General features: G+C 54.8%; 11 protein-coding genes across 11 annotated transcripts; 6 read left to right on the top strand and 5 right to left on the bottom strand.

Annotated features, from left to right (window-relative positions):
- Positions 1–576: 576 nt before the first annotated feature.
- DSM5745_00023 (peroxidase family protein) lies at positions 577–1,470 on the bottom strand (the record flags this gene model as incomplete). Its single annotated transcript, XM_026742039.1, has 3 exons — positions 577–683; positions 763–1,308; positions 1,362–1,470. The coding sequence occupies 3 exons, from the start codon at positions 1,468–1,470 to the stop codon at positions 577–579; spliced, it is 762 nt and encodes a 253-aa protein (XP_026607884.1).
- Positions 1,471–1,855: 385 nt separating this feature from the next.
- Positions 1,856–2,988, bottom strand: DSM5745_00022 (Zn(II)2Cys6 transcription factor; the record flags this gene model as incomplete). The annotated part of the gene is made up of 2 exons (XM_026742038.1): positions 1,856–2,239; positions 2,290–2,988. The coding sequence occupies 2 exons, from the start codon at positions 2,986–2,988 to the stop codon at positions 1,856–1,858; spliced, it is 1,083 nt and encodes a 360-aa protein (XP_026607883.1).
- Positions 2,989–3,273: 285 nt separating this feature from the next.
- DSM5745_00021 (flavin reductase family protein) lies at positions 3,274–4,186 on the top strand (the record flags this gene model as incomplete). Its single annotated transcript, XM_026742037.1, has 2 exons — positions 3,274–3,633; positions 3,683–4,186. The coding sequence occupies 2 exons, from the start codon at positions 3,274–3,276 to the stop codon at positions 4,184–4,186; spliced, it is 864 nt and encodes a 287-aa protein (XP_026607882.1).
- A 342-nt stretch (positions 4,187–4,528) lies between these two features.
- On the bottom strand, positions 4,529–6,493 carry DSM5745_00020 (Zn(II)2Cys6 transcription factor; the record flags this gene model as incomplete). The annotated part of the gene is made up of 1 exon (XM_026742036.1): positions 4,529–6,493. One exon carries the CDS (start codon positions 6,491–6,493, stop codon positions 4,529–4,531), a length of 1,965 nt encoding a protein of 654 aa, XP_026607881.1.
- A 551-nt stretch (positions 6,494–7,044) lies between these two features.
- On the bottom strand, positions 7,045–8,121 carry DSM5745_00019 (uncharacterized protein; the record flags this gene model as incomplete). Its single annotated transcript, XM_026742035.1, has 1 exon — positions 7,045–8,121. The coding sequence occupies one exon, from the start codon at positions 8,119–8,121 to the stop codon at positions 7,045–7,047; it is 1,077 nt and encodes a 358-aa protein (XP_026607880.1).
- Positions 8,122–8,856: 735 nt separating this feature from the next.
- Positions 8,857–11,464, top strand: DSM5745_00018 (transcription factor domain-containing protein; the record flags this gene model as incomplete). The annotated part of the gene is made up of 7 exons (XM_026742034.1): positions 8,857–8,927; positions 8,976–9,113; positions 9,159–9,400; positions 9,449–9,516; positions 9,565–10,163; positions 10,211–10,381; positions 10,432–11,464. 7 exons carry the CDS (start codon positions 8,857–8,859, stop codon positions 11,462–11,464), a joined length of 2,322 nt encoding a protein of 773 aa, XP_026607879.1.
- Positions 11,465–11,489: 25 nt separating this feature from the next.
- Positions 11,490–12,215, bottom strand: DSM5745_00017 (putative 2-haloalkanoic acid dehalogenase; the record flags this gene model as incomplete). Its single annotated transcript, XM_026742033.1, has 1 exon — positions 11,490–12,215. One exon carries the CDS (start codon positions 12,213–12,215, stop codon positions 11,490–11,492), a length of 726 nt encoding a protein of 241 aa, XP_026607878.1.
- A 464-nt stretch (positions 12,216–12,679) lies between these two features.
- On the top strand, positions 12,680–14,237 carry DSM5745_00016 (NAD(P)/FAD-dependent oxidoreductase; the record flags this gene model as incomplete). The annotated part of the gene is made up of 4 exons (XM_026742032.1): positions 12,680–12,932; positions 12,983–13,272; positions 13,322–13,895; positions 13,948–14,237. The coding sequence occupies 4 exons, from the start codon at positions 12,680–12,682 to the stop codon at positions 14,235–14,237; spliced, it is 1,407 nt and encodes a 468-aa protein (XP_026607877.1).
- Positions 14,238–14,817: 580 nt separating this feature from the next.
- DSM5745_00015 (Amino acid transporter) lies at positions 14,818–16,745 on the top strand (the record flags this gene model as incomplete). The annotated part of the gene is made up of 6 exons (XM_026742031.1): positions 14,818–15,019; positions 15,081–15,120; positions 15,180–15,670; positions 15,724–16,187; positions 16,235–16,513; positions 16,581–16,745. The coding sequence occupies 6 exons, from the start codon at positions 14,818–14,820 to the stop codon at positions 16,743–16,745; spliced, it is 1,641 nt and encodes a 546-aa protein (XP_026607876.1).
- Positions 16,746–17,713: 968 nt separating this feature from the next.
- Positions 17,714–20,274, top strand: DSM5745_00014 (putative beta-glucosidase D; the record flags this gene model as incomplete). The annotated part of the gene is made up of 3 exons (XM_026742030.1): positions 17,714–17,810; positions 17,860–18,296; positions 18,352–20,274. 3 exons carry the CDS (start codon positions 17,714–17,716, stop codon positions 20,272–20,274), a joined length of 2,457 nt encoding a protein of 818 aa, XP_026607875.1.
- A 1,070-nt stretch (positions 20,275–21,344) lies between these two features.
- On the top strand, positions 21,345–23,237 carry DSM5745_00013 (uncharacterized protein; the record flags this gene model as incomplete). The annotated part of the gene is made up of 4 exons (XM_026742029.1): positions 21,345–21,541; positions 21,586–21,856; positions 21,914–22,256; positions 22,303–23,237. 4 exons carry the CDS (start codon positions 21,345–21,347, stop codon positions 23,235–23,237), a joined length of 1,746 nt encoding a protein of 581 aa, XP_026607874.1.
- Between the last annotated feature and the right edge of the window lie 572 nt (positions 23,238–23,809).

The following is a 23,809-nucleotide window of genomic DNA, read 5'->3' as shown; positions in this document are numbered from 1 at the left end:
CTCCATTCTTCCCTCCTCCCTCTTCCCCTCCCTCTTCCATCATCATGTCGATGAAGAGAGATAAGAAGAGTCGCTCCGTTGCGGATTGCTGGTATATCTGTTTATCGCGTCTTCGGAGCGGCGTACTGAGTTTTTGGTGGGCTTTGATATTAGAGCAACGGGTGGATCGATTCAATCGGCAATTCATGGAAAACGCAAAGGGGACGACACAACAGGTAGATTCGCTATGCGTTGAATGTGACGAACTCGGACTTTTTGGCTTTATCTTTGGCGCTGTCCCAAGGGCAGAGGCGTTCCCTGCTACCATGGTATTCTACGGTGTAATAAGGCCTACGAGAAATGTCAGTCTTCTTGCGCTGCTGTTGGTTCCTGATGGTCTGGCCATGATCAGCTATCGCGTTCAAGTCTATGCTTGTATTTACTCTTGAGTCTTTGGCCTCGCTGTGCTATGGTGGTCACGCCATCCAACCGCTCAATGAGGCGACATCAATAACAACCTTGCAATGCTTAAACTCAATGCAATCACAAACCCAACCACCAATGCCACTCTCAATGTGCCTGAAGCAGTCGAGACCCCTAAACTTCCACAGCAAGAACCCGCTCGTTCATCTCAAAGATATCCGTCGCGTTCCTCGGCGTTTTGGGCGGCCTATACCCCTCAATATACGGAATGCGCTCGTCCTCTACAAGCACCGTTAGCCCACCGACTTCTTTTAATGCCCTAACCCTTCACCAGATGGGATAAATCTGGACCCGACTCACCAAAAAAAGCCCTAACCCAACTCTTCGGCACCGCCTCCAGCTCATCATCCCACAACGTCGTAAGATACAGCGCCGTCGTGCCAGGAGACCCAATCATCGCACCTTGGCTGTTATTAAACGCCGGATTCACGCGCATCGCCTCCTTAACTCTCATCGCGCGCGCCCTCGCCGCGACTTCAACGCTCACCAGCGTCTCGTTCCCGCACGGCCCGGCGTCGTAGAGGTTCATGGCCTGCGCGACGGTGTCCCAGATCTCTGGGTTAAAGTGCAGGTTGTCGCCGAAGTAGGCGTCGTTGCGGGATAGGCTGCCGTCGAATTCGATGGTGTCGTGCCAGCGCAGGTCGGAGAGGTGGATTGTGCTGCTGTTGCCGGTTGTCGAGAGGTTGAAGTCTAGTGCGGCTTGGAACATGAAGTCGATTGTGGTGGGCTCGTAGTTGAAGGCGCCGCTTATGGCGGACCGCGCGGCGGCCAGGTCGATGTTTTTGCCGGACCTTGGGAGATACCCGTGGTTGGCCATCACGTTGAGGCCGGGACAGGGAGAGCGGCCTGCACATGGTTTGTTTAGTAGAGTTTTGAATAGATTGGGAGAGGAGGCGTACTGTCTTCTGGTCCGGGTCTCTGCCATTTGTGGTCGTCGTGGCCGTATGGGCAGGAGCCGGCGGCGGCGAGGGTGAAGAGGAGGGTTTCGAGTAGGAATGTGGATTTCATGATTTTGACTGTTCGAATGCTGCGTGTTCTCTTCTCTCTGTAAGTCACTTTCATCCATCTTTTAAATAGTTCTGGTGGACGCATTGGGCGTGTACATCGTGAGGCTCAGCCTCGGCCCACAGCGTATGCGTATTCGCACTGCGGAGTACAATATCAACACCACAACAGTGGTGTGCGATTTGAAATCATGCTTTCTGAGAGGCCAGATGCGAGGATCATCGTATCTCTCGGCTTCAGAGTCACCGGAGCTTGAACGAATAGCGGTGAGACGAAATGCTGACCATGGCCCTATACGCATACGGGTGTGTCTGTCTTGGCGATGCCCCCGACTAATTCGACTCTGTCCCCAAAATAACGGTTTATTACTATACAGATATGCTATTGGTCATTCCTCACATTCAACACCTTCAATGGAAAGGCAATTGCCGGTTGGTATTTCTCCGGCAGCATCGCCGCAATCACAGACACCAGTCGCGCGCCCCAGTTTGAGCACCACCACTGCGAGCTGCAGTACCCAAGGACGACGGCGTAATGAGCCAAGATCACCATCGCCATCGGGTTCCGCTGCCTGAGCAAGCCTATGTAGTTGCTCTGGATCGCATTCGGCCATGCAAGCGGCCTCAGACTCGGCTTCAGGTGGACCTCGAGGGCTTTGAGGAACAGCTGGAGAGTCTGCAGATTGATGCCGCGGATGTCCGGGTGATCGTTTGACGAGTCTATCCAAGGCCGTAGATCCCAGAGCGCGCGCATCAGATCCATATCGTAGTGACTGTCGGTGGACTGATTAAGAAAAGATCTTTCGTCCATCCAGTCACTGACCACTTGCGCTCGGGTCTGTGGGCTGCATGTGTCTTTGACGTGAGCGTTGCCCTTGATCACAAGAAGTATATGGATCATCTCGTCGAGGACCGCGTCTACGCCTTTCTCCTCGCGATCGAACTGCGGCAGAGCCAGGGCATAGATCGACATGAGGTAAGGGAAAGCATGGACAACGTGACAGTTTGAGTCGCTGACGTTTTCAGCTTCCTGCCGGAAACGAGCGGTCGCTTGGGAGCAACCTCCTAGGATGAAGGCACGATGTGCTTCGGTAAAGGAAGGCGACTTGGTCAGGCCCAGGTGAAGAGCAGCGAGCATGAGGATCATGTGTAAAAAGAAATCATGCTCGATGGCCAATTGGACGCCCCGGTCCGCCCAGGCACGGCGAAAGCCGGGGCTGACGTCGAAAGACTCGGTGACATGGATAATCCAGTGGTGGAGAAGTTGGAATTCCCATAGACTGAGCGAGGATCTTTCTCTTGGGGTGGCGAGCGACGGAGCAGGCGAAGCTGCGACGGATGTGTGACTCTCCGGCAGGGCGGACCTGGCCCGGCGGAGTGTTTTCAGGGGCTTGGGGAGGCAGGGGACGCCGTATCTCGCGCACGCGCCACACGTTGGGCGGACCTCGTCACACTTGACGTGCTTTTCCTTGCATCGCTGGCACCCGGCGCGGGATTTTGTATGTGGGCGTCGGGCAGGCATTGGCGCAAGCACGAGGAGGGGCGGGGTCTGATCGTGTGACGAAAATACGAGATACGGCGGGATTCAGGGGTGATCCCAGTGCTGACTCATCAAAGGCCTTATCTTATCGCAAGAGAGTGGATCAGGTGACCTTATCTTCCAGCCGAGGTCGGCCGAGACGCGTCGGCAGTGATCGGCGGCCAACTGCCGCTCGCCGTTACGTCGCCGTTGCGTCGCCGTCAATTGGTCTTCTTTATTATATGTAGACTAGAGGAGCGAATGACAGGGGTTGTTCGATCAAGAAAAATGCCACAAGAACCGGTTGAAGCTCCAAGCAACGAGGCCGCCATCAAGCGCAACCCGCACGCCGACTTCGGCGCCGTCGAGAGATCGCGCCCCTTATTTGACCACGACACGCAGTTGACCTTCACCAAGACGCCAAATCCGAACTGGCAAGCAGGCGGCGGAGCCTCAAACGAGGAATGGAAGAAGCATCAATTCGTGACGATCGATCCGTACGAGGAGGGTAGGGAGCCATGGCTCAACTACAAGCTCTTGACTTCGGCGACCGTCCCGCGCCCGATCGCCTTGGCCAGTACCGTGTCCCCTGACGGGAAGACAGCCAATCTGGCGCCCTTTTCATTCTGGCAGTGTGCTGCTGTCGATGTGAGCTCTTCTTGACAGCTTTGTTGATGCTGGCTAACAGATTGCAAAGCCGCCAATGTACTCCATCTCCTTTACCAGCAGAACCGCCAATGACACCCTGACCAACCTGCTGGCGACCAAGGAAATGTGCATTTCAATGACCACCGAGTCCGTTGTTGAGGCCGCCAACTTTGCTTCCGTCAACTCTCCCCGCCACATATCCGAGTGGCCGCTGTCGGGGCTCACCCAGAAGCCCAGTGACCTGGTCAAGCCGGCCCATGTCGCCGAATCGCCGTACTCGGTTGAATGTAAGCTGCACTCGGTGCAGGACTTTCACAGCAAGGCCGACCCTTCTGTCCGGACATCAACCATGGTGATTGTCGAGGTCATCCGCTTCCACATTTGGAATGATGCAATCGGGCCGGATCGCGCAACCGCAGATGTTACGAAACTTCATCCGGTTTTCAGGGCGGGAGGGATCATGTATGGCTCTTGTCCGACTATGTTCGAGCTGCCGCGGCCAGAAGCTTTTGGGCAGTTGCGAGAGGATGAGAAGATCAAGGACTTAATCTAGAGTAGTTCATCTACCGCCTTCAAGAGGTCGGCATCGGAGACTCCTTCCATTCATTCATCAAGGCGTCGAGTCGCAGCAGCGCGAGGTTAGTTAAGCCCTTGCGACCGCCAGCCCCGCGACTAGCCAGGATCAGGTGCCACCGCCACTTTGGCATTAGGCCTTGCAGCTTTTCGAATTGCCTGGAAAGAAAAAATGCGGCGGACTTGGTGGGGGAAGTAGGAGTGTTCAGAGGCCAGGCCTGGAAGCGAGAGGTGAGAAGATAGAGGTGTAAGAGCAATGTCGAAATGGAAGCAAAATTATGCCGTGACCCTATATGCCAGTCAGTAAGTACCGCTAATCCCTTCATCGCCAAATCCACGCATCAAGGTAGGTACAAAAGGTCTTACATCCTGGCCAGAACGAATCCCACTCGGCGGTGGTAAGCTTGGTGAGCGAGGAAATGAGAGACTTCGAGTTGGAAATGGCGCCTTCGACAACTGCCTCGGCCGCGTCCAAGTCAATCTCTACTGAAACTGGGGCATTGTGCCATGTATGACACTGTAATGCGACCAGAGAAACGGGGCGGATCAAAGCCCGGTAAATCGCCAGTTGGGTCGTCATGTACGCCAGGTTGAGCGAGAAGTTTCCACCGACTTCAGGGTCATCAACATCATCTAGATCTGTCGTAGCTCTTCGGTCATGGGGTTGTAAGCGATTTGGCAAGCCATCGAACCAGGCTTTCAGACGCAGTCGAAGGTTCTTGGCCAGTTCCAGCGATACGGAGAGCGAGCTCGACGTATGATCGGAGGCTGCAAGGCTAAAGTAGGACTGGACCACATCATCGAGGATGAACGTGAGTTGATTCAGATACACGAACGGCGAGGGGAGAGTCGAGTTATCGTTGAGTGCAGCTATATCAGCTTCCTCCAACGGTGCAACGTTGTAATCGGCGCGGTGATACTGGCTGGGCATGCCGTCGCTGAAAGCCATCCACTTCTCGGTCACCCACGCGACCCACCAGAGACATCTTCGAAGCTTCCGTTGGTCTGGCGAAAGGGTGTCCCAGTTACTTGGGTCACGGTTCAGGCCGAGGCTGTACGTCGACGCTACGAGTAATCCTCGAATATTCGAGTCCATGGACCCTTCGAAGGAGAGTTCGTCGGGCAAATGACGATGGAGGAGCAGTATCAACACCTGCACCGTCGAGAGTCGCGGCGACGCCAAATCCTCCTGCACCAATCGCCAGCTCAGCTGGTAGAGTCGTCCCGGAGATGGAGGACTGGACGATTTGAGGCATAACACATCGTCGTAAGCTACAAAGTGGCTGGCCGTAGCAGCTATTGCAGCGAGCAAGGCTGGAGAGTCAAAGAGGCGGGAGGTATCTGTAGTTAGCGTCCTTTTCTCGATGATCGGTAAGTATGGATGCACGAAGCGGGCGAAGAGTGCAGACAGTCGTCTGGCCGTATCGAGGTTTAGCAGTTGATGAACCTCTTGTCGCGCATCCTGAACCAGCTTGATATCGGTGATCTCGTGGCCTCTCGGCAGCGAGGGGTCCCGACACATGGTCAGTAGCGGTGGAGGCTTGCACTCCGCAAGAGAACTCTCCAGGTTCTGCAGTCGCTGGTAAACGATTTGAGTATGTCGCGAAACAGAAAAGTTCTGTTCGTCGTAATGTCGATGCGCTAGAAGGTAGGTGTCGAGGTCCCCAGAAGAACCGACGAAGCGCATCAGAGGCGAGGGAGGTCGACCACTCGCGGGCTCTGGAGAAGAAGGAGACACCACCGCGTTCTTCCCTTGACAGGAACGCGACTGGCTGGTCGCAGATGCCGGAGTAGGCACCGAATTTGCCGCTTGTATAGAGGTCGGACTGCGGTGAAGGCCGTCCTGTAGAGTGTAGCCGATGGGGTCGATAAGCCGCTGCTCCGATGGGGAATGCATCCCTTGCAGGACGGCGGAGGGTGAGAAGTCGAGAACGCTGATCTCATGCAGGTCGTGGTCAAGATTCATCTCTGGCGCGATGCCTTGGGTCGGTTCATCCACGATCCCATCAGCAGCCGGAAATTCGTCCCCAGCAGTGTCCATATTATCCACCGGTCCAGGAGATACAGATATCCGAGGCCGCCGACGTTTCCGAGGGGCCTCATCAAAGGTGCAAGCGTGCTGTTTAGCCAGACAGAGCTCGCAGGGCACGCCCACCGCGCTTATCTTGCAGGCGACCTTGCGGTAGCGGCAGAAGTCGCAGGGCCGATTGCGACGTGAGCGCGGCGATCTGGCAGACGAGCTGAGATAGCCCTGGAAAGTGGGCTGGATCGGACTTGGAGTAGCCATGGTATCGCATCAGCAGCGCTTGGGGATCAGAAAAGAGGATGACTCCAAAAGCGAGACTGTCGGCGGTATCGGTGCACCTTATCTTAGTCTCTTCCTACTCCAACTCCGCCGGAGCACTCTAGACTCTGGAGCTTAGGATGCTGCTCTCCTCCCCATGGGGAAATTGAATAGTGCTCTGATCGTTTTAAGTAAACTTTTGTTTTCCTACTAGCGGAAGGAGTTCAATTGCTGCACAATGAAAGTCATGCATCTGTTGACATGTAGTGGGGTCGGTGGAAATCCTCCTCCATGCGGAGCAGATATATATTCTGCTTGTCCAATTGAGGTGCTCGGTTTTCATAAGTACCCAGCTTCAGCGCAGGCTACATAACACACAAGAGCTCAACACTACTACGTACATGAATCATATTGAAACAGTAAGAATCTTGTATTGGCCAGGCTTTTGGTTTGTTGACTTTGTTGGCGACCCTTGGCTGCAGCTGTTCACGTGACGAGACATTGCTTACTAAGGCAGATCTTGGCATCATCTCCGCCCGCCGCTTTTGTGAAATTCACGTCAACAAAGGCGGTTCTTCCACGCCCGCTCTCTCCAACAACAATCCATACGCGTCCAGTCGTCGATGTCGTCCTAAATCAAACGTCTTCGTCTTCCCTGCGCGACACTTCCTCAAATCCAACGTGGCAGCCACTATCTCGTCGCCCTTGGTGCGAGCCTCTGCAACGACGTATCCCTTGGGGTCGACAATACACGTCCCCGCGATCAGCGGATGCCCGTCCTCCTCGCCCGCTTTCGCAACGTTGACGCTGAAACACGCGTTCATATAGCTGTTGGCCGTCAGACTGAGTTGATTGTGATACAGGACTTCCTTCTCGGCTTCCTCCCGGCTCAATGGCTTCGATTCGTACAGGTCGCTCCCGAGCAGTTGCGGCGCGTACGCCGTCGTGTTGTATCCACATAGCACCACTTCTGCGCCTTGAAGGCCATATGCCCGCCAGCCCTCCGGCCACCGGCGATCGTTACAGATGAGCATACCGAAGATGGGGTCTCCGCGACCGTCGGTTTGGACGGGCGCGTCCGGTGTCGCCTTCAGCGCGTCTCCCACGAGCCCTGGGACCCGGAATGCTTCGAAGCTGTTTCCGTTCTTGAAATATCGCTTCTCCAGTTGCTGCGTTGCGCCGGGCTCGGGGAACGGCTCGAACACACCGGGGAGGTGGACCTTGCGGTACTTGGCCAGCACTTGGCCTGACCGACCGGAGTAGTAGACGGCCGAGTTGTAGTATTCTGTTTTCTCTCCCCCATTCCAGGCCTCTGCGTATCCCACGTAGACATCCACGCCCAGCTTCTTGACGTGGTCGAAGAACGGCTTCACGTTTGGTGATTGATCGACCTGCGAGTCGGGCGATTCGGCCTCGAAGTAGCTTTGCAGCTCTTCATCATCGGGAATGAAGTGTCGCGGGAAGAAGGTCGTAAAGGCTAACTCGGGGAAGACGACGACCTGGGCTGGAGGACTTTGCGAAACGGCCTGTTCGAGCAGAGATAGCATGCGCGACAGCACGCTCTCGCGTGAGTCGCTTCGTTGGTTAGGACCCAACTGAGCGGCAGCAAATGTGACCTGATGAGACGACATGATGAGAGGTGTGCTTGAAAGTACAATTATGTCCGGACATGCCTGTTTTATTGTATTGCTGGCCGGTCCCATCTCCAGTTCCCCACACTTTGGCCGTTCATTTATCTTATCGGCCGTTGGAGATCGTTCGTTTAAGAGGCTCAGACCATTAGGCATTACTGAGCCACAGCCTCATCGATACCTCTCGGCTATTGTCTGCTTCCCGTGTGACTGTAGCGATTGGATCGCTCTTGCCCAGCCCGCTGAGCCCGGCTGCAAGTTGAAGCGGATTTCTTCAACAAACTGCAACAGTGGTCCAAGATCGAGGCCTGCTTCAAACCTTCTTCTGCTGAAACGGCCTAGGACAGTCCATTTGCTCCTGTGACTGGTATTTGCATCGGCTATGCTCGTTTGTCTGTTGTCTACTATGGTGGGTGCTGATGCAGCGAATCCCGCCAGGCAAGCTCTCCCATCATAAACGCCGGCATGAGCGAAGACAAACCGATGAGTATTGTACATTGCACCAGGCATTTCAGTACATAATCAACTCATGAAGATTTATCGCATGAGTGACAAATTGAAGATATCCCAGCTCTTATCATCGCCTCGACGACGCCTCCTAATGGCCTCCGCTCTGCGCTACAGTGCATCGGGAATGGCGCTTCTCCAACTTCGATAAGGTCCCCGCTTTTACAACGGGGGCTATCCTAACTTCTTTATCTTTGACATTGCATGACTTACATGCTGGGCCTCATGATGGATACGAGTGAGCCTGTCACCGTTAAGCGACGAAGGACGCGCGAGGATAGGCGGCGGACCGCTCGTGCGTAAGTGAAATATGGACCGGAATCGAACACGACTGACAGTCGATACAGATGCGATCGATGTCGAAGACTAAAGGAACGGTGCGAGGGCGGCATTCCATGTTCGAGATGCATGCACCTTCATCGAACTTGCGAGTTCAAGCGTCTGTTATCGGTGGTTGATCATGATCGTGCTCCTGGGCCGCTACCGTGAGTTGGACACCCTTTGCAGTCAGAAACTAGCTAACGATCCAGGACCGAATCCACCGCTCCATCTTCCCCGGATGCCAATGTCCCAGAGCTCCTAGAACGGGTGATGTATATGGAGAATATACTGAAGCACAAGTTCGATGGGATTGACCTCGATATCGATAGCCTGCGACGGATGTCGAGAGCGCTAGATGAATATGAGCAGAACAGCACTTTGGCGCCACCCGATGAAGATCCCATAGAGGAAGAAGTCTGCACGATTGATCCGGTGGAAGATACGACTACCCGTAAATGATCCTTGCCTATCAAGGCAGGCGAATACTGACTGCGGATAGACTACTCCGGCGAGTTCTCGTATTGGAACTTCTCCATGCGCGTCAAGCGACACATTGAGGACCGAATGGTAGGATTCATGCTGCTGGTACCGACGCAACGCTGACAACTATCGTAGCAAGCTCAAGACCCTCTTCAAGTCTCCAATTACTGGCGTGCCGAACAGCTGCATTCGGGTACGAATAGCATCGCCGCGGCTATATCGTGTTGCCCGCCTCGACACATTGCCGATTTTCTGATCAAGGTGTTCTTCAAACATGCCGAAACTTACTATGTTATCGACAAGAATTGGCTTGTGGAAAAAGTGGATGCACTCTACAACGACCCGGGGAGATTCGGGAACAAGGGCGCTTCAGTGGTGAGCGTAATCCTCACCGTGTTCGCCATCGCCACCCAATATGCCTATCTCGATTCGCCTGGCCAAAAATCAACGGAGTTCTCAGAAGATGCACTAGGGACGATGTTCTACCAGCAAGCAATTCGACTTCTTCCCGAAATCATTGAAGCTTCTTCTCTCGAAAGTGTCCAAGCTTGCCTGCTTTTTGCAATCTATGCACTTCCTTTGGACGCCTCTGGCCTTGGGTATATCTACATCACTCTTACCAACCGACTAGGAATGCAGAACGGTATGCACCGAAAGTACACCGGTACCGGGTTGAGCGCCGCGATGATTGAAACAAGAAATCGCGTTTGGTGGACAGCGTATACGATTGAGAGGTATGTCACTAGACTGGTGTAGCCGATGGATCCTCATGAAAGTCTAGAAAAATATCCATATTCCACGGTCGGCCTTTGTCAACTCATCGATTTGACGTGGATGCTCCTCTTCCTACGCCTAGGGAAGATTTGCATTCTGATGGCCCGATTTCCACTATCTCCTACATGGCTGCATCTATCCAGCTCACTCGGCGTCTTGAGGATCTTTGTCAGGAGATGTACGTCTTCTCTTTACCAACCCGTCTGTCCAAGACTGACAATATTTCAGGTTTCTTCTCCGAACGCGTCCGAAGCACGAACGCTCGGCTGTCCTATCCCGCTTGGTCACTGGGAAAACAGATCTCGATGCCTGGTGGAACATGCTGCCGGATGAAATGCAGAACGTCCTGCCCTCCCAGCATACAAATTTCCGCGCGGGCATACATCTCCGGCTGGAATATTGTCTAGTCAGCATGTTCATTGGGAGACCGCTCCTTCTCAATCGGATCTCTTCACGTTCGGCGCCGACGTCTCCGGAAAACAGCAACAGTGGTGGTCATCCGGAAGATACCGGCGCCGTTAAAGCCAACAAGCAGGCAAGCTATCGCCAGCAACTCGTCGATTCCTGCATCGAATCTGCCAAGGAAGCGTTGAGGTTATGCGGCGTCCTACGCAACCACGGACCGGGCCTCGCTCGCGCCTCGTACATAGAGTACAGCTCCTGTCGGGCATCGTTGCTTGTTCTTATCGCCCGATCGATACAGGACCAGTCAAGCGAATTTCGTCGTGAGTTGCGTGAAGGTTTGGAAATGGTCCGCGAGATGGCGGCGTCTGGGGAATCGGCGAGGTCGGAAGTCGCTCTCTTGGAGTCGCTTGAGCGGGCGCTGGGACGATTGAATTGCCCGAACAGCACCGAAAACAGAGAAACCTCGGAAACCAGGCCCGCGTCCGACTATGAGGGCTTCAAAAATTGGGAGACGCTGTGGAAATCTGGCGGCAGCTCATTATCAGAAAGTAGTGCAGGGCTACCAGCTGGCCAATGGACGCTATCACCATCTGGTGCTCACTGGGGTTCTTCCCTCGCCCAGCGGACGCAAACTGGACCCTTCTCATCGACTGTAGACCACAATGAGAACTTGCCCGATCTACACTCTCCCCACTCGTTTGACACGCTGCCCTTTGATAACGGTGACCTGCATCTGGATCCCGAGCTGCGGTTTCTGCAAGAGTTTCTAGCGATTCCGGGCTACAGGTTTGATGCCGGTTTGGCAATCGATAATGAGCTTGGCCTAGGCGGGACTGAGACACCGTTCCCTGGATAATTTGATTTAGTGCTTTATATACAAATCATGCTGCCGAAGCCTTGACGATCCCCTCGGCCATCTCCACCAAACTATCCGCGATAACATCCATCTTGGTATCGAAGATCTCCAGGCACGGATCTTGCTCGTAGACCGTACAATAAGCTCCGCGAAATCCGACCTTGACTGCAGTCGAGACATCCCACATGTGCGCCGCGGCAAACCATCTCTCATCGCCGGTCGCAAACTGGTCGAAGACGGGTCGGTATGCGCCTAACGCTGGCTTCGCAACTCCCTTGCTATCGCAACTGATGACATTCTCCGCTGGCATGTCCACGCCCCCGCGCTCAAAATACCCCTTGACCCGGGCGATATCGCCCGTCGTCAGACACCAGATCGTGAACCCTTGTTCTCGAAGCTTCGCGAAGCACTCTTTAATCCCAGGTCGCAGCTGAAGACTCCAGTAGCCCTGAATGCACTCATCCCGCTCAGCCTCGGTAGCCAGCGCGCGGGGGTCTTTGATTCCCGCCATATATAGCGTGCGATAGAAGACCGCTTCAAGGATGTGCTTGTATGGCTTGTGACGCTCGGAAATTGACAGGAAGGTGAACTCTAGCTCTGCGGCTGTCATCCAGCTGTACCCGAAGAATTGCGGCGTGATGTTGTTGGCGCGCAGTCGGTCGCCTAGCACGCGGTCGATGGCGTTAAAGTAGGCGTCGAACGAGACGCATGTGCCTACGACGTCGAAGACGACGTGTTTTTGTGTGGACATTGTGATGGTGCGTTGTGGATGCTGGGTTGGTGGTGGGAGAGAGCACAGAAGCAGCGATGGTTCAATGCAAGCAATATGCTATGGAGTCCAAGGCAACGGTGCCCGAGATCTATATCTTTACCAACCCAAGCTTATCATCTCCATCGGACCTGATCTTATCTCTTGACTATCTCGACCGGAAGCGATCCGGGCCAGCTGGCCTTTTGAGCTATCGCCACGCACCGGCCTGCGGTATCAGCACATTCGCTTCTCCAACGTGCACACCGGCGATTAACCGTTTAAGCCCCGGTCTCACCGTCGTCTTATCTGGACTTATCGTCTGATCATTTGATCATTATCGGATCTGCTTCTCCAAGTCGTGTGGGCCTGGGGTAGCTCCTTATCTGATCTTTTATAAAGCTTGCTTCCTCGGCATTTTGTCGGCTTCTTCCCAAGAGCACAGACTCATCGCATTCACATTCATAATGGCTTCATCGTCCAAACCCTTCCCGGTCGCGAACAGCATCACGCCCTTCTGGCGGACGGAGCCCGATACATTGGACAGCTACCGCTCTACTGCGACTCTTCCCCCGACGACCGATATCGTCGTGATTGGCGCTGGGTATGCGGGCGCGTCGACGACCTATCACCTTCTCGACCAGGCTGAGCCTTTCTCTCGGCCGTCGATTGTGATTCTAGAAGCACGACAGGTTTGTTCTGGGGCGACGGGGCGGAATGGTACGTATACCCTTGCAGTTCACAGATGACCCTGTGCTGACTTTCTTTAGGCGGCCACCTGAAACCGGACGTATACAACTTCGTCGGCACGGTCGCCGAGACACACGGCGTTGAAGCCGCCGCTGAGCTCGCAGCTTTCGAGACCGCGCATATACCAGCGATCGAGGCAGTGGTGGCGAAGGAGAAGATAGCTTGCGACCTGGTGGTCGCGCAAGCGCACGATGTACAACTGGATGAGGCGCACACGGAGAAACTTCGCAAGGCGTACGATACGCTTCTTGCCAGTGGGTCGGAGGCTACAAAGACCGCCGCGTTTACGACGGATATGGAGGCTGAAATGGTGAGTCCGACACTCCTAGACTGTGGTCCTCAGGCACTGATACCCGTAGGTCTCCGGAGTTAAAGGCGCCAAGAGCTGCTTCAGTTATAAGGCTGGTCGCCTGTGGCCGTACAAATTCATTGTCGGGCTGTTGAAGAAGTGCATCGCCAAGGGAGCCAACCTGCAAACGAACACTCCGGTGGTGGAGGTATCCAAGTCGGAGAATGGCTGGACAGTTAAGACCGAGCGCGGGTCGATCCAAGCGAAGCAGGTTGTCTTCGCCTCCAACGCCTACACCTCTGGCATCGCGCCCGAGTACGCGAATAAGATTGTGCCCGTTCGCGGCATCTGCAGTCGTGTTGTCGTGCCAAACCCTCCACACCCACTCAGCCCGACCCTTGATTCGTCGTACACGGTTCGCATCAAGGAGGGTATTTACGAGTACCTGGTTCCCCGACCGGACGGAAGTATCATCATTGGAGGCGCGCGATCGGTATACGTCCAGGACTTGAAGAACTGGTACAACGTCACCGATGACAGTCGCCTGATCGAGCCTGCTCGGCACCACTTCGAGGGCTACATGCAGAAGTATTTCCATGGGTGGGAGGACACGGGCGCATACATGGACCGGGTGTGGACAGGCAGTAAGTAATACCATTCTCGTACTCGATCGTGGACACAAGCTGACTTTTCTAGTTATGGGATACACAACAGACTCCCTTCCCCACGTCGGGCGGGTTCCTGGTAAGGAGGGACAGTTTGTCGTCGCAGGCTTCAACGGCCACGGTATGCCTCAGATCTTCCTGTCGGCCAAGGGTGTCGCGCAGATGATTCTCAAGGGGACAGAGTTCGAAGAGACGGGCGTCCCGGCGATCTTCAAGACAACCAAGGAGCGGTTGGACAGCACGCAGAACACAATTCTGTCGGCCTCTCACCTGAAAGAGACCGAGACAGAGGCGAAGGGGCCTGTTGTAGATGCAAAGTAATGATTTAGCGAGTTTATTACGAGATAGCACCAATCACAGTTCCTGTCCACTGTTCAGCCCTAAGCGCCCAAGGTCCCCGGTGTAGCGCCGATCACCAGATTTATGCCACAATCTAAAACAGATATCAATGAATGCACTACTCGTTTCAACAAGGTCTGTGTCAGATAGCTTGCCATGATAAGCGGCGTAGGAGGACACAGCATCGACTGCATCGGTGCCATATCAGTTGGAGCACTCCAGACCCCAAGTAGTTTAAGCACTAGACAATACCCCTCATACGTGACCATCTCCATCCTCCCACAGTCTAAAAGATACTAAACTGCTGCTGCCCAATAGGATGCCCGTCATTGTCAATTTCGTCCGGTTAACGCCCGGTCCGCCACCGGATGATCGCACTCAACCAAGATATCCTCTATCTGTCTATCTCCATGCCAATATGGCTGTGCCATCTATGAGATAACCAGTTCGCTTCAAGCCCCATAAATGTCCCTGCCCGTCCGGCGTGCTCTTTGCAATTCGCATTTGTCACGCTTTTGCACAGTTCCACTGTCTCACTAGCTTGAGCTGCTTTCTCCGCAATATGGCTGATGAAAAGGCTTTACCCGCTGCTTCGAGTCAGCCTGGCTCCGCGTCGGATGTTGAGGTTGGACAGGTGGGCTCGCCTGGGTATGATGAGAACGGTTGGAATCGGGGTCTCTCGCCCCGTGCTGTCATCATGTTGTCCCTGGGTGGTGGGATTGGCTTGGGGCTGTGGATTGGCACGGGGACGGCGCTGGCTGCTGGTGAGCTTTCATGCAACTGGGTTCTAGGGTAGGAGTTGAGGGCTAACCTTGGATACTCTAGCTGGACCGGCTGGTTGTGCGATTGGATATGCGTTGGTTGCGTAGGTCACCCCTGGGCCTTTCTTGCCTCATCAGTATGGCTAATGTCGTCTCTTGGTAGACTCGCCATCTACATCGAGTTCCTCTCCATCGGAGAGATGACCTGCTACAAGCCCATCAACGGCGGCTATATCAGACAGTGCATGGAGTACGTCGACCCGGCTGCCGCATTTGCAATGGGCATGAACCTGTGGTTCTCGTGGACCATGACGGTTCCCTCTGAGGTTATTGCTTGCATCAATGTGCTGCAGTATTGGGAGGCCCCGAGGAACTTCCCGATGGCGGCGTACATCACGATCTTCGCCATCGTCACTGCGATACCGAATCTCTTCCCTGTTAGGAAGTACGGTAGCGTCGAGGTGGTCATGAGTGCGCTCAAGGTCCTGTCCATCACGTCTTCCATGTGCTTTCTGTTCATCATGGCGTCGGGGGGTCTGCCATCGCAGAGTGGTCCGCTTGTCTTTCACTACTGGAAGACACCTGGGGCTTTCAACAATGGGATGAAGGGGATCTGCAAGGCTGTCCTGCAGGCTGCGTTTAGCTGTCCTTCTGGTATGTCACTTTCAGGTTCACCGCAAGAGTTATACTGGTACTAACGCCTTCAGCCGGCTGGGTGGCCATCACCGCAGGCGAGATGAAGGATCCCCGACGCACCGTCAAACGCTCGACGAACCCGCTCTTCTGGCGCATGTTCCTCTTCTACATCGTCAACATCTGGCTCGTGGGCATGTGCGTTCCATATAACCATCCCGACTTGACCGAGTCGAGCACGCTCTCTAGTCCATTCATCATTGCCATCCGGGACGGTGGATCCCCGGTCTTCGCGCACATCATCAACGGCCTCGTCTTCATTACTGTGCTCTCCTGCAGCATGACCTCGTACTATGTGGCCAGCCGTTGCTTCTCGCATATGGCGGATATCGGGGTCATCCACTCCTGGTTCGGCAAGAAGGATGCTGCTGGTCGGCCGTGGTTTGCTCTGATCATGAGCGGTATTCTCGGTGGAGGACTGACTTACCTCAACCTCAATAATACCTCGACGGAGGTGTACAACTGGTTCTCGAACTTGGTATGCTATCCTCCTTCCTCGTTTACAGCGTATAACTAATGGATTAGGTCGGCATCTCCTCTTTCTGCAACTGGTTCCTGATCTACGTCTCCCATATCCGATTCCGCCAGGGCCTGAAAACCCAGGGCATTGACAACAAGACCCTGCCCTACCGTGACCGCTTCGCGCCGTACTCACAATGGCTGGGCATGGTGCTGATAGTTCTCTTCCTCGCGGCCCAACTTTACTTTGCCATCTTCCCCTTCTCGGGCAAGCCCAGTGCAGAGAACTTCTTTGCCACGTATATCACTGTGCCGTTGTTCTTTGTCGACTACATTCTGTACAAGGTTTGTGAAATACAAGAACATGTCCCTGTCAAGAAGATAGAGAATGGCGTAACTGACTCTGGCACAGCTCTACTTCAAGACGAAGCTTGTCGCACCCAAGGACATGGACTTCTCCCCGGCAGAGTATTTCGACAAGATTGACGAGGAGGAGAGGGAGGAGGAGAGACTCAACCCAAAGCCGAAGCAGACGCTGTTGGGCCGGATTTGGGGGATGAGGACGGCGATTGTGTAGTAGGCGCTCTCTTATATTGGCCGAATTGTGGTGTATCCATTGTCTGTTAGGCACTAACTCATCGACATGCAACTTCTTCTTTAACTATAAAGCGGGTTGTCCCAACTATCTTGCCCCTGGTAAATGGATATCCCAGCCTTCTCTTCCACAGTCAATGGATGCCTTCACTGCGAAGCTGGGCTAGGGAGTTTCATACTGAATGTAGCGAACGGCCGTAATTGGCGTCTGCTACAAGCTCGAGCTTTGAAAGAGGGAGAGAGGGTCCGAACTAGGGGGACGCACACGTACCCTTGTCTCGTAGAGTATGGTCAAGAAGAACCACTTTGGTGTTTGAGCCCTGCGCCTCTGGTCTGGCGGGGCTGAGCAGCAGCAGGGATCATGACCTTAGCGACGCCGCCCCATGCTCAGGGTGCGAAGTTCCAAGCTTGCCTGGGATAGGGCTGCTATCATTGAGCAACCATTCCTGCCCCGTAAGACGAGGAAAGCCTTGTCCGAAGTTAGCCCTTGGTGCAGGCTCAATAAAGCAAATGGTATCTGGCCTGTCGCCGGACTCCCTGGCTATAGAGTGGTGTCGAGAGGACTTGAAGAAGCTGACTTCCTCCGACGAACTGGCCGGAGTGGCTGAAACTGTCATCAGCATGAAACCCTGCACTGGAGAAGAACCTTAATCGAGCCAAAACGAAGCTTTACACGCTCATTGGCTCTGGGTAGATATGCTCCATAGCAACAGCAGCTGTGATTGGCTGTTCTGGCAGACTTGGAATAGCTTCAACCGCGTCATCGCAGACGCAAGAGCCCCAGTGCCCGACTCCACTCTATACTCCTGCTCGGCTTATCCGAGCAAAATTCATCCCAGACGCGTATGCCTCATCTTGCCCAGCACTATATAAGCACACCACATGGACTGGGATAACCTCATTGTTCATTCGAGTTTCGTTCCCTGTCTGTCCTCGATTGTCCTCCTCACCATGAGGCTCCCTTCTTTACCCGTTCTCTCGTTCCTGCTGGGCACGGCGCTGGCCGCCACCAGCAACGCCGAAGCTGGTCTTCTTTCCAATGGGAAAGGTACTCATGGCTGTAGAATACTAGCTAGGACACGTACTGACGCCGCCAGTCTCCCTCGGTGACTGGAAGTCCGCCCACGAAAAGGCCACCCAATTCGTGGCCAAACTCAACACCACCGAGAAGATCAAGCTCATCACCGGCAGCAGTGTGACTACCACTGATGGCGAGACCTTCACCGCGCTCGATATCCTTGACGGTGATATGGGGGCGCAAGCCTACTACTACGTCTCGGCGTTTAGTCTGTCGTCTGCGTTGGCCATGACCTGGGATAAGGACGCCATGTATGCGCAGGGCAGAGCTGTGGCAGCCGAGTTCTACGGCAAGGGTATCCAGATGGTGGCTGGACCGACTTCGCAGCCTCTCGGCCGGACTCCCTGGGGTGGTCGTCTTGTTGAGAGCTTCGGGCCTGACCCCTATCTGAATGGGATTGCGACGGGGTTGGAAACTAGGGCTTACGCGGATGTTGGTGTCATTGCCGGTGCTAAGGTAGGCTGCCCTCAATCTTTTTGATGACTATCAGCTAACCACCTGGGCATCACAGCACTTCATCCTCAACGAGCAGGAGACTAACCGTACTAGCAGCGGAGGTGGAGGAGGTGGCGGTGCGCCTGGAGGCACTGGGAGCATGGGAAGCGGAGGTCCTGACTCCAGCTCAGACTCGCCCAGTATGTTTGCCACAAGCTCGGCAGGAGCCATGCCATCCGCCTCATCTGCACCAGGAGCTGCTGCCTCGTCCTCACCCGGTGGTGCTGGGATGGGTGGCGCCATGTCCTCGTCTTCGTCGTCATCCTCCAGTGCCCCCTACTCGTCCAACGCTGATGACAAGACCCTGCATGAAACGTATCTCTGGTCCTTCTACGATGCCGTCCACTCCGGCCTTGGTGGTATTATGTGTGCCATGACAAAGGTCAACGGTACTCTTTCCTGCGAGAGTTCCACCCTCCTAATGGACCTCCTCAAGACCGAGCTTGGATTCCCTGGCATGGTGTGGCCCGACACCAACGGCCAACAGGATGCCCTGGAGTCTGCTGCCAATGGACTGGACTATGGCTCGTCGAGTCTCTGGACCGACTCTACAATTGAAGGATACCTCGAGAGCAACAACCTCACGGAAGCTCGCCTGAACGACATGGCCATTCGCAACCTGATGGGATACTACTATGTGAACCTCGACAACGGCACCCAGCCCGCGACTGCTGATCAGGATGACTATGTGGACGTGCGTGCAAACCACGCGAAGCTGATCCGCTCCCATGGCTCCAAGTCGATGGTTCTCCTCAAGAACAAGAACAACACCCTGCCCCTCAACAAGCCGCACAAGATGGCCATCTTTGGATCTCATGCACGCGCCGCCATTGCCGGCCCCAACCTCCAATTCAGTGTTGAGGGCTCGGGCCCTACATACGACGGCCATATTGCTACCGACTCTGGCTCTGGCCAGGCCTCGCTGCCCTACCTCATCACCCCGGAGAACGCGCTGAACATCAAGGCCAGCCAGGACGGCACGATGCTCCGCTGGGTCTCCAACGACACGTACTCTTCCTCCAGTGGGTCAACGCTTGTCATGCAGGGGTCGTCCAGTACCTCCGTCACCCCATCTATCAGTGCCTACTCCGAGAACATGGACGTCTGCCTCGTCTTCATCAACGCCTTTGCCGGCGAGGGTGCGGACCGTACGGAGCTGCGCAACACCGACCAGGACGATCTCATCAATGAAGTTGCCGAGAACTGCGACAATACCGTCGTCGTGATTAATACCGTCGGTGCCCGCATCCTCGACAGCTGGATCGAGCACGAGAATGTCACGGCCGTGCTGTACGGCAGTCTGCTTGGCCAGGAATCCGGCAACTCCATCGTTGATGTCTTGTACGGCGATGTCAACCCCAGCGCCCGTCTGCCCTACACCATCGCGAAGAACGAATCAGACTACAATGTGGAGATCTGCTACACCGCGCAGTGCAACTTCACCGAGGGCAACTATATTGACTACCGCTACTTTGACGCCTACAATGTGACGCCTCGCTATGAGTTTGGCTTTGGGCTGTCGTACACTGAGTTTGAGTACGAGAACCTCCACATTCAGGGTCCCTCTGCGCTGTCGAAGTACCCGACCGGCCAACTTGCCGTCGGTGGGTATGAGGATCTGTGGGATACCGTGGCGAAGGTTACTGTTACCATTCATAACACCGGCTCGCTGGATGGTGCCGAGGTGCCTCAACTCTACATCTCGTATCCTGATGCCGCAAAGCAGCCCGTCCGCCAACTGCGTGGTTTCGAGAACGTCCATATTAAGAAGGGCAAGCAGGCCAAGGTGACCTTTAGCTTGCGCCAGCGCGATATCTCGTACTGGGATGTTGAGGCGCAGAAGTGGGCGGTTGCTCCGGGCAAGTATGCGGTCTCGGTTGGGGCCAGTTCGAGGGATCTTAGGCAACATGGGTCTTTTGTTGTCAAGACCAAGGCTTGACTGTCGTTGCAATATTAGTGGCTGATAGCATTTGTAATTAGATTCTTGTACAATATTCCCAAAACTCCGTTTCAGCTTGACTGTTATCCTTGCGTGAGCCATCCCGACATTATCCTTGGTAGGGCTTGGGGTATGAGGTAGATCTGGACAGGAAGCACAGGGAGGAAAGATTCCTTGCAAGGTCCAGGCCAAGAATGCAACCTCAGCTAAGGACTGAAGGAAACGAGGTTTGGCTTGCCCACCGAGACCTCGTGGCCCGCGGGCTCCGTGTAGTGGCGACACAACCTGCAGAGTGGAGAGCACACCCGCGCTAGTTTCACGTTCATTTTGCGGTAAAGTCGTTGACTGTTAGGTTCTTCAAACTGTCTCGAGGGAAATGGGGAAGAAAGGGAACGAACTATGGATGCTAACGAGCACCTGGCAGGGGGTCAATGGAACATGGATGTCTTCACGGAAGACTATGCTTTGCGTAAGGTTTCGAGTCCTGGAATCCATGGACCAAATAAACAAGTCTAGCCGGTGCTTAACCCGTCTTCTAGACCTAGTCTGTGTACAGGGCCGAAGGATCGTGTGTTTTTGGACTCCATGGGCTGATTTGGACCCCGGCTTGCTCCGTCCTTGATGGATCGGGCCCACAACCAACCCTTGGACAAGGGACAGCTCTTCTGTCAGTGCTACGCAGTATTGCAGGCAAGCTCGCTGTCAGATAGGCTGGTGTCCGACTGCAGTCGCTGCATGTATATAGGGTTGGATCATGCAGAAGATCCGACTATGGCCGGGATGAGGACAAGATTCCACGTCCATCGACTGATCCCACGCAAAACCTGTCAGCTGCACTGTCATATCACCTCAGAACGATGCTGCCTGGACATAGTTCCACTAGATTAGATGACGGTACGTAACATCTTATCTGATCCTGCGGACCACGCCCTGACTCAAACCAGGGACAAGCACCGGGGACAAGGTAGGGTGAACACTATAAAGATCAAGCATTGCCCGGAAGGTCAAGCCTTAATCTGCATTCCTCTTTCCTTGGCTTGTCAGGCATAGATCGACCCCAGCCCAGCCAGATGTCTTCATTCCACAAGACCACCGATGCCGGAGTCGGCAAGGAACCGGTCTCCGTCTCCCTTGAGCCTGTCTCTCCCAATGCCCAGTGTCCTTCAGAGATAAAGACCGAAGGCCAGGAGCAGCAGGATGCCGTTCGCGTTGCCGACGCAATCACCGCCAGCTGGTCCAGGAAGTCTCTCATCGTCACCTATGCCTCGTGAGTCTCAACTCTCGACATCCAGAGCCGAACTAATGACAAAGAATGTGGATGCTGTACTTTGTCAACGGACTCAACAATAACCTGACCTCCAACCTGTCGGCCTACATCACCAGCGACTTCTCCGCCCACTCGCTGCTCACCGTCATCAGTGTCGTGACGAGTGTCATGGGCGCCGCCTGCCCGATGCCCATTGCGAAGATCCTGAATCTGTGGGATCGGACGGTCGGAGTCTGTATCATGGTGTTGATTGCCATCATGGGTCTCATCATGATGGCTTGCTGCGATAATATTGCTACGTATTGTGCTGCGCAGGTGCGCCCGACCTCCACGTTGGTGTAAGACTCATGCACTGACCTTGCCTGCGTCTAGGCCTTCTATACCGTCGGCTTCACCGGGGTCATCTTCTGCGTTGACGTCCTGACTGCCGATACCTCTTCCATGCGCAATCGGGGCATTGCCTTTGGCTTTACCTCGTCTCCGTACATCATCACTGCCTTTGCTGGATCGCCGCTGTCCAACCAGTTCCACGAGACCAATTGGCGATGGGCGTACGGGACGATCTGCATCATCCTTCCCATTGTCGCGGCCCCGTTGATCATCACCTGGGAGTTGGCCAAGCGCAAGGCGGCAAAGGAGCACCGGCTGGAGGTCAAGGCTCGCGGCGACCGTTCCATCGGGCAGAGTGTCTGGTATTATGTTGTGGAGTTCGACGGTAGGTCTATCCTCGTCCACCTTCACTGTATCTGACTCGATCACAGTCATCGGTATCTTCCTGATGGTCGGCGGCCTCATCCTCTTCCTCACCTCATTCAACATCGCTGGCAATGAGACGGGCGAGTGGAGGTCGGCCAAGATCATCGCCATGATCGTCGTTGGGTTCTGCGTTCTCGTTGCCTTTGTGGCCTACGAGCGATGGGGCGCCCCAAAGCCCTTTATCCCCTACCGGCTTTTGACTGACCGGACGGTCGTCGGTGCGTGTCTGCTGGACATCACCTACCAGGTCTCGTACTACTGCTGGGCCAGCTACTTCACCTCGTTTCTGCAGGTGGTGTACAACACCAGCCTCACCCAGGCCGGGTACATCAGCGCCATCTTTGACCTCATGGATCCGGTCTGGCTGATTGGATGCGGTTTCCTGATTCGCTGGACCGGTCGCTTCAAATGGATTCTCATGTGTGCTGTTCCCCTTTATCTGCTTGCCAGTGGCTTAATAATCTACTTTCGTACTCCCGGCCACAGCGTCGGATACATGTGCATGTGTCAGATCTTCCTCGCCGTCGGTGGTGGGACCATGATCCTGATCGAGCAGGTTGCCGTCCTTGCAGCAGCAAGCCATGAGGACTATGCCGGCATGCTGGCCTTGCTTAGCACGTTCGGTAACATCGGCAGCGCAGTCGGCAGCAGTGTCTCGGGTGCCATTTGGACCAACACCCTGCCTGAGAGATTGCGAGACTATCTCCCTGCGGAGACGAAGCACCTCTGGTCGGACATTTATGAGTCACTGGATGTCCAACTGAGCTATCCCGTGGGCTCGCCAACTCGCATTGCCATCCAGAACGCCTATGCGTCGAGTCAGCGAAACATGATGATTGCCGGCACGGCGGTCATGGGCCTCTCGATTGGCTGGGTCTTGATGATGAGGAATATTGTCGTCAAAGACAGAGAGGCGACCTTGTCGAGCGTGTTGTTCTAATCACGTTGCCGCGATCACTCGACTCACTCATAGCTTGCGCATCGATTGGTGTACCTCATGATGTGGTCCGTCAAGAACCTTGTTCCTACTCGAAAGCGCCAATGCAGATAACTGTGTTGAGAGTTGTATTTATAGCCATCAAGAAATGGGAGTTGCTTTTGTAGTTGAAGCCAGTTTGTCGCTATAGCCATGTCCACTTGCAGGCCTGTTTGCATCATCCACCAAGAGTTGAGCCTCGACTCGACACGTCAGCAGCCAGCGGCGCCTTGGAGGAGAGTCCCAACAAGGCTCGGCGGGGAGGGAGGGACAGGATAAAGCCAATGAAGCGAGCAGTCTTCCTTGGACGAGTGGCCGATTGTCATACCATGCCGGCAAATGGCGCTCAAGCAAGACGAGCCCGGCGTCTTGGAAGCCTGGCGCCTTGCCGGCCGTGTGCGCCTGTGAGCTTGTGAGCCTGCAAGCCTGCAAGCCTGCAAGCCTGTGAGGAGAATGGCGGGATGTGTCGCTCCTTCCAGGGCACCGGGGCTTCGAGGACAGTATCTCTGCCAGCAGCTGCCGTTGCCTTCCCCATG

The sequence above is a fragment of the Aspergillus mulundensis genome, assembly GCF_003369625.1.
Source record: "Aspergillus mulundensis strain DSM 5745 chromosome Unknown scaffold_0, whole genome shotgun sequence".
NCBI classification, from domain to species: domain Eukaryota; kingdom Fungi; phylum Ascomycota; class Eurotiomycetes; order Eurotiales; family Aspergillaceae; genus Aspergillus; species Aspergillus mulundensis.
This window is presented reverse-complemented; position numbering and strand designations above follow the sequence as displayed.